The sequence below is a fragment of the Henckelia pumila genome, chromosome 3 (assembly GCF_033568475.1).
Source record: "Henckelia pumila isolate YLH828 chromosome 3, ASM3356847v2, whole genome shotgun sequence".
Classification (NCBI taxonomy): Eukaryota; Viridiplantae; Streptophyta; class Magnoliopsida; order Lamiales; family Gesneriaceae; genus Henckelia; species Henckelia pumila.
In genome coordinates this window covers 178389542-178405755 of record NC_133122.1, presented here as the reverse complement: position 1 = coordinate 178405755, position 16214 = coordinate 178389542, and the positions used below count along the sequence as shown (strand labels likewise).

Genomic DNA, 16214 nt, shown 5'->3' with positions numbered 1-16214 from the left:
CAGCTACTCTGGCAAGCAAATTTAGCTAAAGAGTAACGCTATGATCTGCTTGGAACAAATAATGTAAAATCTAACTACTCGGCTGCATGCATAATAGGCCTATACCTAAGTAATTAGTACTGAGGCTGTCAATATTCTGCCGATTTCAAACGACACAAACGCATCGAGGCAAGCGTACCGGACTTGCGCGGTGGTGAGCCGCCTGTAATCCCACCGGCTGAGCGTCACATCCTTGGGCTTCTCCATGTCTTTCCCCAGCACCACATTCGCCAAAGACTTCAACCCCGCCAGCCGCAATTCCGTTCTATCGTAAACATATGCCGCCAACTCCCTCAAGTCCACGAACTTTGCATGGTTCCCCAATCCGTAGTCCCTCTCTAATTTTTTCAAGTCTTCCTTCACTCCCACTCCCACAAAAGTGATGAAGGGATTCGCGATGAACCGCGCGAGGGAGTGTGGAATGTATCCAGAGTAGAGCATTTGATAGATTAAGCAGCGACGGCCCACGCAAATTTGAAGCACTGCGACAGGGTACCGTCCCCCGCTAGTGAAACTGGGACGCCACTCAACGTCGAGGCCGGCGATGAGGTGGAGGAGACGACGGTGGATGAATTGCGTATGCCGTAGCCACAGGCTTACGGTAGTCGGATCGTCGGTGACGGTAGTGTGGATGCTCTCATCGTAGAATTCGACGTTGCAAGAATTTGTCATGCTTACGGTTTGTAGCATATATCGGCCGGAGATCAACAATTTTGCTGTTGTAATAATGTGTGAAATATATATATCGATCAAGGTGACCTGTGTAAATATTATATATAGAGTGAATTGAATATGAATTCCAATAGGAAACTAAATAGTTTTGGGAAAATAAGGTTGAAATATAGACTTCTACAAGGATGTTATCTCTTCTGCCATATCTTTTTTTTTTTTTTTAAATGTTTGTTTATATATATGGAACACAAAGAGATAAACGTATACCAAAATTTAAGTTTAGTGCGTAAAAAACATTAAAAGATCGGGTTTAAATAATTTGTATTGAAAGTTATTATATATATATTATCTTTTTTTTTTTTTGACTTGGAAACCCGTAGCCACTACCTTTCGGTGCGCTCTGTGTAAACCTCCGAATTTACGCAATAACCTGCAAACTACGCTAGTCAAGTAAACCTCACTAGGCAAGCCCTGTGTGACAGGGGGAATCGAACTCTTGACCTATGACCAAAAGTTCACATACTCCACCAACTTGGACACCCCCTTAGGGGCATATATATATTATCTTCAGTGTTATAAAAAGCGGCGCCTAGGACCGCCTAGACGCTAGGCGGTTGTCCACCGCCCCAATTTTTAGACAGTTGAAATTTTTGAAAGTTATTATATTAATTGACCATCTAGACCGCCTAATTGCCGTTTAGGCGTCTCAAAATTTGCCTAGACGGCCGCCTACATTAACATGTATATAACTTTATTATTTTACTTTAAAAAAAGATTATTTGAGATATTTGTCCATCAATATGTAGCAGATGAAGACAAGAAATATGTCATGTATTTCAATCTTGAATTCGATAAATAAGAATTATTGGAAAAATATTAAGATGAACAAGAATAATTAAATATTTAGACTAAAAAAACACTACTTAAGCAGATGAATTCAATAAAGACGAATTATTGAAAAAATATTAAGATGAATCAGACTGGATCCATTTTAGAACAACTTAGAACCTTTCGATAATTCCTTAATCATGTTTTACTTAATCAAAACATGATCACTTGATTAACAATTAATATTTAATTTTATGGATTTTTTTTATATTAATGATATTTATATTTAATTATAATTTTTTGAGTAATTAATATTTTAGATAATTAATTTATAAATTGAAACTATTAATGAATTTATCAAATATATATTTAATCAATTAAAGAGTAACATTATCAATTTATAAGATAAAAATTAAATATTCATATAATATATATTTTAGATTTGGGAAAATTTTTAACATGATTTTATGTTACATATGTTGTCTTTAGTATTTGTATTTGTATTTTTAATGATGTATTAGATATTTGGACAAATTTATATATTATTTTAGAGTAATATTGCATAATTTTGAGAAATCATTAAATATTGATACAAAGTGATATTATAAAAGTTGTCACCAATATTGATTTTTGAATGATGTGTCTCAAGTATTTAAATGTAATTTTTCTTAAAATGAATATTTAAGGATATAAATTTTTGAAAAAAATGTATTCGAACGTAGTGCAGGGAAGAAAAATAATATTTATTTAAAAAAATGACAATTGGGTCAAATCATGTCAGAAGACATTAAAATATCATAAATAATTCACGGCGAATGCAATCACAACATGAGCTAGTGGGATGATGTGAGCAAAAATTTTAAAAGGTCAAGAACTTATTAGCTTATTAAATTTTTATAGGGGGTTTTATGAAAATTACGATTTTCACAGGGGTTCGAATGCTATTAGCTCTTTATAAGTTAGATTTAATAATTTAAAGTTTTTTTTAAAAAATTAAATTAATCAATAATTAAGTTAATAATAAAAATTCCTTTCAAGTCTTATTTCGATGTAAGATTATATCATCTAGCTAGGTGACACATTTCCAAACTGGCGATTGGGTTCTATGTCCAGTTGAAAAGTGTCGTGTTGTTTGTTCTGTCTATTTCATCACGTGTTAAATGCTGATAGGAGGCTGCAAGTCAACTCTGTATTAGTGCGAAACCATTTTAGTATAAAAGCCAATGAACTTAGTGTCTATTAATGTGAAATTACTTTGTATATAAATCAAAGAAACTTCCTGTTTGGTTGGGTTTTTAATGATCGACAAGACTTTCCCGTCTTCTTCCAATTTACAAGTCTTGCCTTCTTCACCATCTCTAACCTGCATGTTATCTAAATAATTCTTGGTGTAGTTTCTTGAAAAAATGATGGTGTAATCGGAAAATGAAGGCCCATGTGGTGAATGCGAGGAGTTTTTGGGTGGTGTTGATTTCTTGGATTTTGGTGCCCATAGGAATCATTTGTGTAGATGGAAATTCCACTGTGGTTTCTGATGGGAAAAGAGTGTTAAATGTTGGAGCTTTGTTCACTTTGAACTCAGCTATTGGGCGGTCTGTGAGGCCAGCACTTGTTGCTGCAATGGAAGATGTTAACTCCGATGCTACCATATTACAGGATACAGAGCTCAATTTCATCTTTCAGGACACCAACTGCAGTGCATTTCTGGGAACTGTGGAAGGTATTGGTTCTCTGTCTTCTTACTGAGATTTTTATGGAGATTTGCCTGATTGTTTGAGAGTTGAAACATGTATTTTGTTCTTTTTACTTCTTGAACACCAGTCAAATGTCTTATTATCAAGAACCATGCCAAATTCATCAAATTCTGTTACTTGGTTTGAATAATATGTATCCGTGATGCCAAGTCTGCGACTGTCATGGAAAATTGGCTAAAGTGGAATAGCTTTAATGAAGATCACCTGTTGTGTGGTTTGATGATAGTTTCTTTTGGCTGCAATTCATGTAGCTATACAGCTGATGGGGAGAAATGTTGTTGCGGCGATAGGTCCACAGTCCTCCGGGATAGCTCATGTAATTTCAGGCATCGTTGATGAACTTCATATACCACTTTTGTCATTTGGTGCCACGGATCCGAGTCTTTCTGCTCTACAATACCCGTACTTTCTCCGTACTACTATAAGCGATTATTTCCAAATGCATGCAATAGCTGGTCTTGTGGAATATTTTGGTTGGAGAGAAGTGATTGCGATCTATGTCGATGATGATTATGGTAGAAATGGGATTTCTGTGTTAGGTGATGCACTTGCAAAAAAACGTTCCAAGATTTCGTATAAGGCTGCATTTCCTCCAGGAGCTTCAAGAAGTGACATTGAAGAATTGTTGGCAGGAGTGAACATGATGGAATCAAGGGTTTTGGTAGTACATGTGAATCCGGATTCTGGCCTTACTATCTTTTCAGTAGCCAAGGAACTTCAAATGATGAGCAATGGTTACGTTTGGATTGCTACTGATTGGCTTCCATGTCTTCTAGATTCTGCAGCAGCCATTGATCCTGGCACAACCAATCTTCTGCAGGGAGTTGTAGCTTTTCGCCATCACATCCCCGATTCTGATCTCAAAACGAGATTTACTTCTCAGTGGTTCAACTTAAAGGATACACGTTCCTCGAAGTTTAATTCCTATGCTCTGTATGCCTATGATTCTTTGTGGTTATTAGCCCGAGCACTCGATGCTTTCTTGAAAAGTGGTGGAACTATAAGTTTTTCTGATGATCCAAGATTGGCTCACACAAATGATAGTGTCCTCCATTCAACATACCTCCAAAGTTTTGATCAAGGCCCTGAGTTGCTCCAAATTCTTACGGCAACCAACTTTACCGGTGTAACAGGACAAATTGGGTTTGATTTGGAGAGGAACTTGATTCATCCAGCATTTGATGTTCTTAACATTGGTGGAAGCGGATTTCGGAGGCTTGGTTATTGGTCAAATTACTCTGGTCTTTCTATTGTTCCTCCAGAAACGTTGTACACAAAGCCACCGAACATTTCCACCAGTAACCAACAACTTTATCCTGTCATTTGGCCTGGTGAAACTACAACAAAGCCTCGGGGATGGGTATTTCCAAATAACGGGAAGCCTTTACAAATCGCAGCGCCTTATAGGGTAGCTTTTACTGAATTTGTAACAAAAGATAATGGAGCTTTAGGGGTCAAAGGATATTGTATCGATGTATTTGAAGCTGCAATTCAGTTGTTGCCATATCCTGTTCCTCACCAATATATCTTGTACGGTGACGGTCGAAGAAACCCTTCATATAAAGATCTTGTTAATGATGTGGCACAAAAAGTAAGTACTCTCATACCAAAGTTAATCAAAACTTAAATCTGTTTGCCTATATTCTGCCATATATTGTACAACAAATTGAAACATCATTAAACTTGGAACTGCTGTTTGAACATTGTTATGGTTTATGATTTTTTTTTGGCATGGGATGGTGAAACTTATTTTAGGGGCCTTTGACAGAAATATGATGCAGCTGTAGGGGATGTGACTATTACGACAAATAGAACAAGGATTGTAGACTTTACACAGCCTTACATGGAATCCGGGCTCGTTGTAGTTGCTCCAGTTAAGGAGAACAAATATAGTCCGTGGTCTTTCCTTCTGCCATTTAGTTGGCAAATGTGGGCTGTGACTGGGATCCTTTTTCTTTTCGTGGGATCTGTTATTTGGATTCTTGAACATCGGACAAATACCCAGTTCCGCGGTACTCCTCGTCAACAACTTGTTACCATCATTTGGTTAGTATTTATAGAAAACCTTCAGTATATAAAACTCTCTGAAATCGACACTTCTTTCAATTCTGTTGGAGGTGAAAGATTTGACAATCAAGAATTTATTAAAAGTTTGCGACTTTGATGGAATTACAAAAACAAATAGCTGCAAATGCTTAAAATTTCACTTATTTGGATATTTACATAGTACTATTTAATTTTTCATAGGATTTTTACAAGATTGTGTTTTGTCTTTCAGGTTTAGTTTCTCAACAATGTTTTCTTCTCACAGTAAGTACATTCGAGTTTTCTCCCTTCTGAATATCTGTGTGAGTGTGCTGATTTTCTTGCTTGTGCTTGAGTTTACCAATGCTTTAACATTGATTGAAATGCAGGAGAAGACACAGTAAGCACATTAGGACGATTGGTGCTGCTCTTCTGGCTCTTTGTAGTGTTAATTGTCAATTCGAGCTATACGGCTAGTTTGACATCAATACTCACAGTGCAGCAGCTTTCAACAGGAATTCAAGGAATTGACTCCTTGATCTCAAGTTCAGATCCAATAGGAGTCCAGGATGGGTCTTTTGCATATAGATATCTTCTTGATCAACTAAACATAGCAGAGTCAAGGCTCCTAATACTGAAAAGACGAGATGATTATATTAATTTCCTTCAACTTGGTCCAACCGGAGGTGGAGTTGCTGCCGTTGTTGATGAGCTTGCTTACATCGAGCTACTCTTGTCCTACACGAAGTGCGAATTCACCATTGTGGGGCAGGAATTCACAAAAAGTGGCTGGGGATTTGTAAGTACATTTATATTTGAATTTGAAGTAATAGGCCATTAATCCTTGTCCAAACTCTGACGTCGTGATAAGGGTGGATCACATTCTACTCTTTGCATTATGTTGAAGTGGCAGGTTCCCAATGAAAAAAGTGGCTGTTTGGGTGGCATTAGTTCCCCCTTCTATCCTATTTGGCTGCTTATATGGCAAAACAGTCGAAAAATAGACGCATAGCTCGCTGTCTAATCTACAAGACTTGAGTTCCACTATTAGCATTAACAATATATAATTTGGTATATTGATAAACCATTGATATCAAAACCAAGATCACTTTTCCCAACATAGGTTGCTAGTCGGCGCTGGTGTTGGGAGAAAAATGGATCGGCTAGAATTAATTGCCCCATGTGTCCTGCGTAGCTATTTATCTATATGACAAAATGATAAAAATGTGGTGCTAAAGCTCATGTAAAATTTAAAAGATTTATCTGTACCATTGTCACCGACTATAGTAAACGTTTCCTCGATCCTTCAAAAGTGTTTGACTAGCCCTTGTTGTATATATGTAGATAAAATCCATTCTAACTTCCCCTAATGAATTATCTCCCCAGGCATTCCAAAGAGACTCGCCATTGGCTGTAGATTTATCGACGGCTATACTGCAACTATCAGAAAGCGGCGAACTCCAAAGAATCCATGACAAATGGTTCTCAAGAACAGAATGCGCGAGTCAAATCAATTCTGAAGATGACAACCAGCTCTCTCTCATGAGCTTCCGGGGCCTGTTTCTCATATGCGTTGTTGTTTGCTTTATTGCACTAGCCGTGTTTTTTTGTAGGGTCTGCATGCAATACAACAGATATAATAATGCAGAGGGAGAGCAGCAGGATGATGAAGGGACTGAAGTTTCAAGTTCTGTTAGGCGTACCTACCTGGCCTCTAGCTTCAAAGATTTGATTGGCTTTTTCGACAAGAGAGAGGCCGGAACTAATGAAATGCCTGAAAGAAATGGCGGAGATTCCAGGAGGCGTGCCAGTCACAGTTCTGAGGAGCTAGCGTAGTCGATATGGTTTTGTTTCGACGTTTCCGAGTTTCTTCTTTATGATGCATATTTCCAGTACAGATGATAAATCTAGTTGGTGTAATTGTGTTGTCCCTGCCGTTGAAGGATGAAATAGGAGGGATAAAACATATCATGCCGTGCAAATAGCAGTTTATACGACTTAAAGAGGAAATATTTATGAATAATCAAATACAAAGGTTGATTCTTTGTGTGATCTTAGAGTTTGATACTGTTTTATCTCCATGTTAGATTATGATGTTTCAAAGCTTGCTTATCATCTCTCAAAGTGCGTTTGGAATTTGGATTGAGAAACTAATGGACAAAAAATGCTTCTTTTCTTTTCTTTTTTTTTTTTATTAAAAAAGTATTTTTTATTATTTTATACGTGTTCGGATAGATTTGAAAGTGCATTTAAAAACACTTATTTCTAGCTTTTCAAATGCTTTTCCAACAACTCAAATTTTTTTTTTTAAAAACTGATGTTCATTTATTTATCCAAACACAAAATTATTACAGTTTTTATTTAAAGACAAACACTTTTAAAAACCAACTTTAAAAAAAAACATTTTTTAAAGCAAAATACTTTTGTATCCAAACGGGCCAACGGAAATTATTGAGGTGAAAGTGGGAGTGGAAAAAGCTTTACGACCCTATCGCAAGGACAATCCGAGGACTATGCCTTGGTGCACCACAAGCTACTTTACATCATTGTATGGATGCTATTCCTAGGCCTTTGAAACATGTTGTAACCAACGATCTACTGCATTGTCTATCATATGGAAGTTCTTGTTTAAAAAAAAAACAGTGAAAATGGGAGTTCATAGTGTTGATTCTTCAATTCACACTGCTTTCATTTTCTTTTTCTTTTTGGTCTTGTGCAAGCATTGTTCTGCCAATACATCTGAAATCGGTTTGGAATAGTCGTCTAGTTCTTTTTTTCAAATGATTGTTACCTTTTTTAAAAAAGATAAAAAAATTTAACTATGCTTGTTACCAGTATTATGAAGAAACTCCAAAACATTCAAATTATCTCTATACACTTTTCCAAAACGCTGACCAAAATACAGTGTACAATTGGCAAAAAAAGCTATATTTTCAGAAGATCAAGTATATTAAAAAGTTTATAGCAGCATAAACCTTGATATATAAGTTGACCAACTTCACATGTACTCGAGCGTACAAAAGACTAACCAAATTACCGACTCAAAATAACTGGACTTGCTAGAGCAGTGACAGGAATATTGCCCATCGTGTGTAATTATTCCTTCTAAAAAGAGGTTGAAACAATATCTGCATTACTTAGGAATCACTCTCTCAAACAGTTGGAATTACATCACCAGTTCACCACCATAATGGATATCGAGAAATGAACTCTTGATTTTGTCTACTCGAGTTTCACTTCTCGTGTAGGGGGATCTAATTCCAAGTGATAGAAAGGCTCAGTAGGTTCCTCCCTGTATATCAGTAGAATATCATTCAATTCTCAGATGATAAGGCAAGGGCATTGCTACTTCTCAAAGTTTAGGACAATTGAACTAAGTGACATTCAAATATATGAACTTGAGAGACAGAAGAGTTTTATATCGATCATACCCAGGTTTGGACCTCATGCACCGCCAAAATAGCTTGAAAGGTCCAGGAACAGTTTTGAAAGGATTGCCTTCAAAACATGCCTACAAAATACAGAGGCAGACAATGAAAATCCGAAACAATAATCAATTCCTAATGCCAATTTAACCAATAGGTAAAGAAAGTGAGCCCAGACAAAAAGGATTTCAAGTATAATTTGTCACTCAAACTCCAGTAGTCAAGTCAAATAAAGTTAAATTTCCTATAAAAGATTATTACAATCATAGTCAAGTCAAATAATTCATAGTGATTTTAAATCTTAGATATGATATCAACACAGTATTTCTGATCATCAATAGAAGATGAAACGTTTCAGAAACAGAGAAGGTATTACAGAAATTTAGCAAAATTATCTTCATAGAACTGAAGGGAACACGAGTATTTGTTTTTGAATAAAGCTGCAATAACTATTTGCACTTGTGACTAAGTTAATATTCATGCATTGATCTTTCATGCACATATTAAAGAATGAATATCCACACAACTTAATTCAGTTATCATTTATACCCTTCAATCTGGTTGTCTCGAAAAGATCTTGCACAATAAATCTTTTCAAAACAAAACTCATTTCCAAACATAAATTTCCACCATGCCATGCTGCCAAGGAAATACCTTGCTTTGCAAAGAGTACATCATAATGCTCAAAGTCTTGCAAATCTTTCAAGAGCACGAAAAATCTCAATGACTTTATACCACATTCTCTAAGATCCCATTTTAAAAAAAATGGAGCCCCAAATCGATTACAAGTTTCAAACATCCATATTTGTAGCTCAAAAGAAAATCCAAGAACATAATTATCACAATTCCTCCACCCTTAACATGAAAAAAATTAACCAAAAAAGAAAGAAGCAAATAGAACCAACATGCCAAATCACTAACATCTAGTCATCGAATTTCACACTACAGCATAATAAGCAGAAATCAAAACTTCGATTTTGCTAATATATATTACCTGAATAACATCTTCAGCACGATCATTGCACCGGTGTGCTTTAGGTTGCCTGTGCTCTCCCTCAGGCATTCCCCATGGACTCTCCCTTCTGGGCACTGGCCTTTCACTCATTTCTGCTGTTACAACTCAAATATGAGGCTCTGGTCAACTGATGTGGTGCGGGCTTCGCGATACAAATCGGTAAACAAGCACTTACTTTATTTTTATTTTCGAACTTGTGATAATTCAAAACCACACCTTATGCTATCAGTCAAGTGCGAAACCAATCCATCATATTTTGACTATATCAAGGGACTCAATAGGCTCTAGATATATATTAAAAACCATAAAACTTAATGCGTAAAGATCAGAATATTTGTTTATTTATTTATAATCAAACTCATAGAGCCCAAAATTTCTTTTATCTAATATTATATAATATAAAATTCTTCAATTAATAAATTTCTCTACGCTAAAAAGCTTAAAAATTGACTTGAAACAAAAATAAAGACCCCAACTTCATACAATTCTTTAATGAGTTTTTTTGCATTCATCTCCAATGTCTTGTATTTAATGAATGACACTTACCTTCCTATCATGTTATAATTTTTGAACTAAACAAATGTGGTAAGTACCATTACCAAATACAACTAACACATGGGAATTGAATGCAAGAATCCCATTCTCTAGTTATATTTAAAAAATAAACATCAAATTGTAGCCGTGATCACGTACATATATATACGAATGAATGTTAGGGGTTAGCATTTAGGTCAAAACCGAACAGACAAAACTGAAATTTTCCTTCTGCCCAACTGAACTGACAGAATTTTCGTCAAAAATCAAACCGAATAAAATCGATTAATTCGGTCCGTAACAAAATTTTCCGGGTTTAAAATGAAAAGGAATAGAAATTATATGGACTTAAATACAATGCAAAAACTGCAGCTTTCTATAACGTTTCATGCATTTTAGGAGAAGGAAATATGCTTGAACTCAACTTTAAGAATCAAGTCACGTTGAAACTATAAATTAGTATGTTTTTAGAGTGTTTCTGACATGATTACGAAACTATCAGCCTACACTCAGCAACTACAGAAAAAGGCCGCACAGTCTATAATTTTTGCCTTCATCTCATCTTTCATGGTTTATATTGTTTGCTGTAATATGTTCTCTCCCCGCGTATTAGCATTAACTGGAACTTTTCCAATTTTTTTAATGAGCTACTTCGTTGAAACTAAATTGGTATTCAAAAAAAGTTCACTGGCAAAAAAAATGTTTTGAAGAAGCCGACACGAATTCACTACCTAAACCGCCTACCGTTATCTCCAGATCAAAATAGCATTCCTATTGTTTAATTATATTGAAAAGAACCTAGGTTGCGATTGGATTGAATTTCAAACATACGGATTTCAAGTTCACCCAATGTACATTGAATATGCAAGATGTGAATGTAAGATATGATCAACAGTTTTACAATAAACAATAAAACTAATCAAAATATATGAATTTCAAATCCATTTCCTCCGTACACCTTTCAAACTCGGAAAACAAAAATCGAATCTTTCCAGACCAGACCGAGATAGACACCAATGGGTGAAAATTTAGTGGATTCGGCAAGAATATACATGAGAATAATGAGTATTCAGCTGAAAGAAAAGAGCCGTCCCCTTACCTCTGGCGTAAATGTCTAAGCCGTCGCGGCTCCAGATAGAGAAAAAGAGAAGTATTCCGACAATGCTATGGCCAAGGCTATGGATGTAAGATTCCGGCGATGATGCACCGCAGGAAACTGGCGTTGGTTTTCTTCGATTCGCCTGATTCAAAAGCTAGGGCAAGGGCAAATTGAATTTTTTTAATTATGCATGGGCCGACAACCAAAGCCCAATCCATCACTATACACAAATATGCATTTTCCGACATTACAGGTGCGTAGATGCAAATAGTGCAAAATAAAAGGACTCGAGAGAAAACTGGAATAAGTCCCGCACATGTTCAGCAAACATCATCAGATAGATTCAGATCGATCCTTTTCCAAGAAAATAAAGTGAAGTAGACTTAACGTCAAAAGATTTTGAATCCGAAGAAATATTCATCCTCGACTAAAAGAAAATGGGCGCATTCTGCAAACTTGTGGATGCAATACTCTTCGTTTTCTTCCTCATAATAGCCATTGCAGCGCCACTTATTGATGCCCAAACATGCCTTCCTCAACACCTATTTCCATCCTTTTTGGTGGAGCTGAAGAGCTGGTATGCTACCCAATATGGAGATTATTTGGTTTCCGAGAAACCCCATTTCTTCGTAGGGATTGTTTGGCTGGAGCTTCTCTTCCAGTGGCCTCTCTCTATTGCCTGTTTGTACGGCATTGCGGCTGGAAAATCTTGGTTGAACACCACCTGTTTGATTTATGGGGTCTCCGTTTTCACCTCAATGGTACAGTTTCAAAATTAGTTCTTCCTGTCGTTTGTTCGTCCTTCCGCTGTGCGAGTGAAAATGCGTATTTTGCTGGAAAAGTTTGACTTTTTGTTGGATGTTCGATGCATCTAATTGCCTCACATTGCCACTCCATTAAATTCATGGATTCATGATTGATTAGTTGCTTGGATGTATGAGAATGTCAGACATTAGACGGAATCTATGCGAAACTTATAAGCCAGTTGGTTATCTACTATAAGATCACTAGTAACCTTTGATCTAGTTTTTGGTTATTCTTTGTTAATTTTTTTAAAATTCTTTGTTCTAATTATATGTGGGATTTATTAATGGGTTTATAATTGATCATGGATTTGATTGATGGGGCACCAGCTACTGCAGAAGCTGTATATTTTTTTCTTGGTGGAAGTTGGTGTATTTCTTCATTCATCGCTTTCATTTATGGCCGATGGAGTTGTATGGTTTGCAAGTTGCAACGAATGACTATCTATTTTCTTGATCCCATTTCGGCGCGTTCCTTAAAACTTGTGGTTCTTTATTCTATTCATGTGTGAATATGATCTCTTGCAAGAATGAAACAAATCAGGGGTGTGGTCTAGTATCACTCCAACATGAATTGACACACACTCACCTACATCTCTAGGTTGTAAATTTGAATTGGTACACCTTTGAAGGTTTGGGTTGGTCTCCCTTTGAAAAGAACAAATCATGTCTTTTTGGAAAGCACATATTACTGGGCTACCGCCGATGGTATACATAATTTAAAACAGTATCCAACATAAATCTGAATTTGACCATTATTTAAGATGGATTTCCCAACGATGACATGATCAGCAGAATTAAAAGAAACATGTTAGCATTATTAGTAAAACTCAATGATTTTACTATATAATGTGGCTCTAGGCCATATGAATTTTTTTTTCTTTTAGTCGTGCTTATGGTGGACAAAAGATGAAGCCTATTCCACGGTGTCTATATCCACGTTTTTTTATAACAGAACCATATGTGGAAATTTTTGCCCCTTTCTCACCTCGTCTGTGTTTGGATTCAGGTCGCCATACTCTCTGAGATGACATTGTCAAACCGAGCTTCTGATAAACTGATGATGATGTATTTCCCATTTCTGGGGTTCGGTCTTTTAGCTTTCTTGCGAGGTCTGACCACTAAGACGGTCAAGAGCGTGACAATCGGAAAGAGACCTGCCATAAATCAAAAGAAGAGAGCTTGAAATCAAGCCACAGGCCCTCTCCAGTATAGCCAATGACCATATTTTCTCTACTGAGTTTCTGTGTTAACATTTGAAAATAACTTTAGGTCCACAAATCTGAGTTTCAGAACGAGGATTTCATTTGCTCTCTTTATGTTAACTTAGTTATTCAATCTTCTGTATTGTTCGAAATGGAATGGTGTGGCAAAATGTTCGGTTTGTGACGGATTACTTTGTTGGGACGAGAAAGATTTGAGTTACCTTGTTATCAGTTATGACATTTTTCTTGTAAGGCGGCAATCTCTCGATCATGTTGGCTATTTCCTAAATGCTAACACGGTATTTTTCACCGAATATGCAATCATTCAGTCAGTCTTGATTCATTTTGGCATAGAACGACAATTGGCAAATTGGAGTTAAGTATAAAGGATATACTGACAAAAGGAAAACAATCCAATCAAATATATTTGACTAAAATAAATTAATAAACACGTTTGATCGATAGCTGTGAAACGTAACATTATGAAAAATACTGATTAAAGATTTTGTATAAAAATAAAATTTCATGGAAAAAGTCGATGACTTGTAACTCATCTATCATCAAAGTAATAAGTTTGAAATAAAATCTCAAGTCTGAGACTCTATTATAACAATTTTTTCCACCAATTTTAAAAAAAAAAAAAATCCATGAAAAATCCATAGCAAATAAAGGAGGCAAAAATTAACCTTTTCATAACGGAAGAACAATACAATAGAATCTATATATATACTATATCATTGATATAAAAAAAATTATTAATTAAAAGAGATTAACTAACCAATAAATTAATATTTGACTCTTTCACAATATTATATACATCTTTGGTACGTAAAATTTAACTATCTCAAGTTTTTAAAATATAACATAAAAATATTCAAAATACATCTTTGTAGCTCACGGCATGAGGAAACACAACTTCTCGATGTAATAATCTATTCATAGTTTACGAAAATATTATACTTAACTATTGCTTAATTTCGGTAAATTATTATCTTATAGTAACAATCAGGCCCGGTCGCCCGGACCTGGCATGAGGCGAGTGAGTCCATCGCCTCAGACCCAGGTTCAAAAGAGGGCCCAAAAAATTAATAAATTATTATTAGTGTATGTGTGTCATAAATTTTTTAAAAAAATTTCATGATTTTTCCAAAAAAAATAGTATTATTGCAATTTTGTCATCTTCATGCTATCTTTCATCGCATGATAATTAATGGAGGTGACTCTTGGTTTTCAAAACTTTAATCACTCTCTTTTATTATTGATTTTTGGATTTCATAAACTAATTACATGTTATTTTTATTTTTATTTTCTAATTTTTCTATTTTTTTATTGAAATGTTTGTGATATTTTTTATTTGTGGGCATGATTAGGTATAATCTAAAAAATTTCTTCATACCGGTGCATTCATTGTTTTGAGTTTCATATTTTATCAAATAATTGATGTTTTTACTGATAAAATAGCAAAGTATTATTTAAATGATTATTTATAATATTTTATTTTATTATTTAATGACATTATAATGTTTTTAACCGTATATGTTTTTCTTATGTTTTTCTTATAACTTAGTCTATAGTATTTTACATATTTAGTTTTCAAAAACTCTCTTAAATAATTTTTAAAAAGTTTGCAAAATTATTTTGAACTTCGACTCAAGCCCTAAAATCTACCAGCGTGTCACGGAGGAAAAAAAACTATTAATTTATAAATTTAAAAAACTAAAATTTATACGACTGGATACTGCATCACGTGGGAGTTATTTCTAGCCACTCGATGAGATATTTAGGGTGTGAAATCAAATAATAGTTGCAAAAGAAATGAAAATTAAGCCATATTATGGATGAATGCCTACCGTCAATTGCTCTTCCTAAAAGATATAATAGTGACAAAAGTATTTTATCGGAAAATGCCATTGTTTTTGTAAAAACAGCTCAATCTTGAACATGGTAGTGTTGGTGGGATTGGGACACAAGCTATTCAATTCATTGTTCACATGAGTTGAAGACTGAAGTACAAATTGCATGATATATATTCGACGGACCAAAATTAAAGATGCTGTTTGATATGCATTTATATACAAAAAAAATGATTTAACTTTTTTTATATGTATAATAAATAATAAAATATGTTTTTTTATGTTTTACTCCTGCAATGGCTTGAATTTTGTTTATTTTTATTTTCTTAGACTCCAAATCAATGCAAATGGCTAATTTCGCCAAAATAAAGTTTCAACAAAAAATATAACTATTTATATTCACCAAACTCGAGGAAACATATGTGCATGGATGAAAAGGACACGAACGATTGTAAATAAATAAGATATTGGCATCGAATAATTTGGAACCGTGAGTGGTGACAACTAGTTGATTGTTGGCCGGGAATGGATTCATATATCTTCGATTCACGCACATCGAGATGTCAAAATATTTAATATTATTATTACTAGTTACTTCCATCGATCTCTTGACCATACACGACTCTTTTTCTTTTTTTTTTTTTAATGTTGATTGTATTAGATTTAATTTTTATCTTCAAGTCGGTGAAAAGTTTTCCTAGTTTAATTATGTTATATCCCGTTCAAATATATGGGACATGGATATTCTGTTGTAGGTAAGCACAATACCATCGTGCGTTGTGTATTTTTTTTGTAAAAAATAATCAATTGCTCCATCTCGATTTATTTGACAATATGAAAAGTCTGCAAGATGATCAAGATCCACAGTATAAAAAAAATACACAACATATAGTCCTTATCCACTGTAGAAGATCAAGATCCAAATAATAGAAATAATCTTTGCTATTTTATAAAATTTGAGT

The 16214-nt window shown here is 34.9% G+C and overlaps 4 protein-coding genes across 6 annotated transcripts; 2 read left to right on the top strand and 2 right to left on the bottom strand.

The window, feature by feature from the left end:
- Positions 1 to 105: 105 nt before the first annotated feature.
- Positions 106 to 711, bottom strand: LOC140890050 (3'-5' exonuclease-like). The gene has a single exon (XM_073297799.1). The coding sequence runs from the start codon at positions 709 to 711 to the stop codon at positions 106 to 108; it is 606 nt and encodes a 201-aa protein (XP_073153900.1).
- Positions 712 to 2814: 2103 nt separating this feature from the next.
- LOC140887236 (glutamate receptor 3.5-like) lies at positions 2815 to 7396 on the top strand. Its single transcript, XM_073294354.1, has 6 exons — positions 2815 to 3259; positions 3545 to 4884; positions 5062 to 5339; positions 5572 to 5603; positions 5708 to 6117; positions 6705 to 7396. The coding sequence occupies exons 1-6, from the start codon at positions 2965 to 2967 to the stop codon at positions 7152 to 7154; spliced, it is 2805 nt and encodes a 934-aa protein (XP_073150455.1). The 5' UTR covers positions 2815 to 2964; the 3' UTR covers positions 7155 to 7396.
- Positions 7397 to 8266: 870 nt separating this feature from the next.
- Positions 8267 to 11574, bottom strand: LOC140890969 (uncharacterized). 3 transcript variants are annotated; one of them, XM_073299160.1, is made up of 4 exons: positions 11392 to 11574; positions 9738 to 9862; positions 8750 to 8829; positions 8267 to 8610 (listed from the first exon to the last, which is right to left on the bottom strand). In XM_073299160.1, the coding sequence occupies exons 2-4, from the start codon at positions 9846 to 9848 to the stop codon at positions 8541 to 8543; spliced, it is 261 nt and encodes an 86-aa protein (XP_073155261.1). In that variant the 5' UTR covers positions 9849 to 9862; positions 11392 to 11574; the 3' UTR covers positions 8267 to 8540. The 3 variants fall into 3 exon arrangements, with proteins under 3 accessions (XP_073155261.1, XP_073155260.1, XP_073155259.1); XM_073299159.1 differs by having other exon boundaries at positions 9738 to 9850; positions 11392 to 11570; XM_073299158.1 differs by having other exon boundaries at positions 9738 to 9853; positions 11392 to 11569.
- A 109-nt stretch (positions 11575 to 11683) lies between these two features.
- On the top strand, positions 11684 to 13657 carry LOC140890968 (uncharacterized). The gene is made up of 3 exons (XM_073299157.1): positions 11684 to 12152; positions 13204 to 13403; positions 13467 to 13657. Exons 1-2 carry the CDS (start codon positions 11829 to 11831, stop codon positions 13378 to 13380), a joined length of 501 nt encoding a protein of 166 aa, XP_073155258.1. The 5' UTR covers positions 11684 to 11828; the 3' UTR covers positions 13381 to 13403; positions 13467 to 13657.
- Positions 13658 to 16214: the final 2557 nt, after the last annotated feature.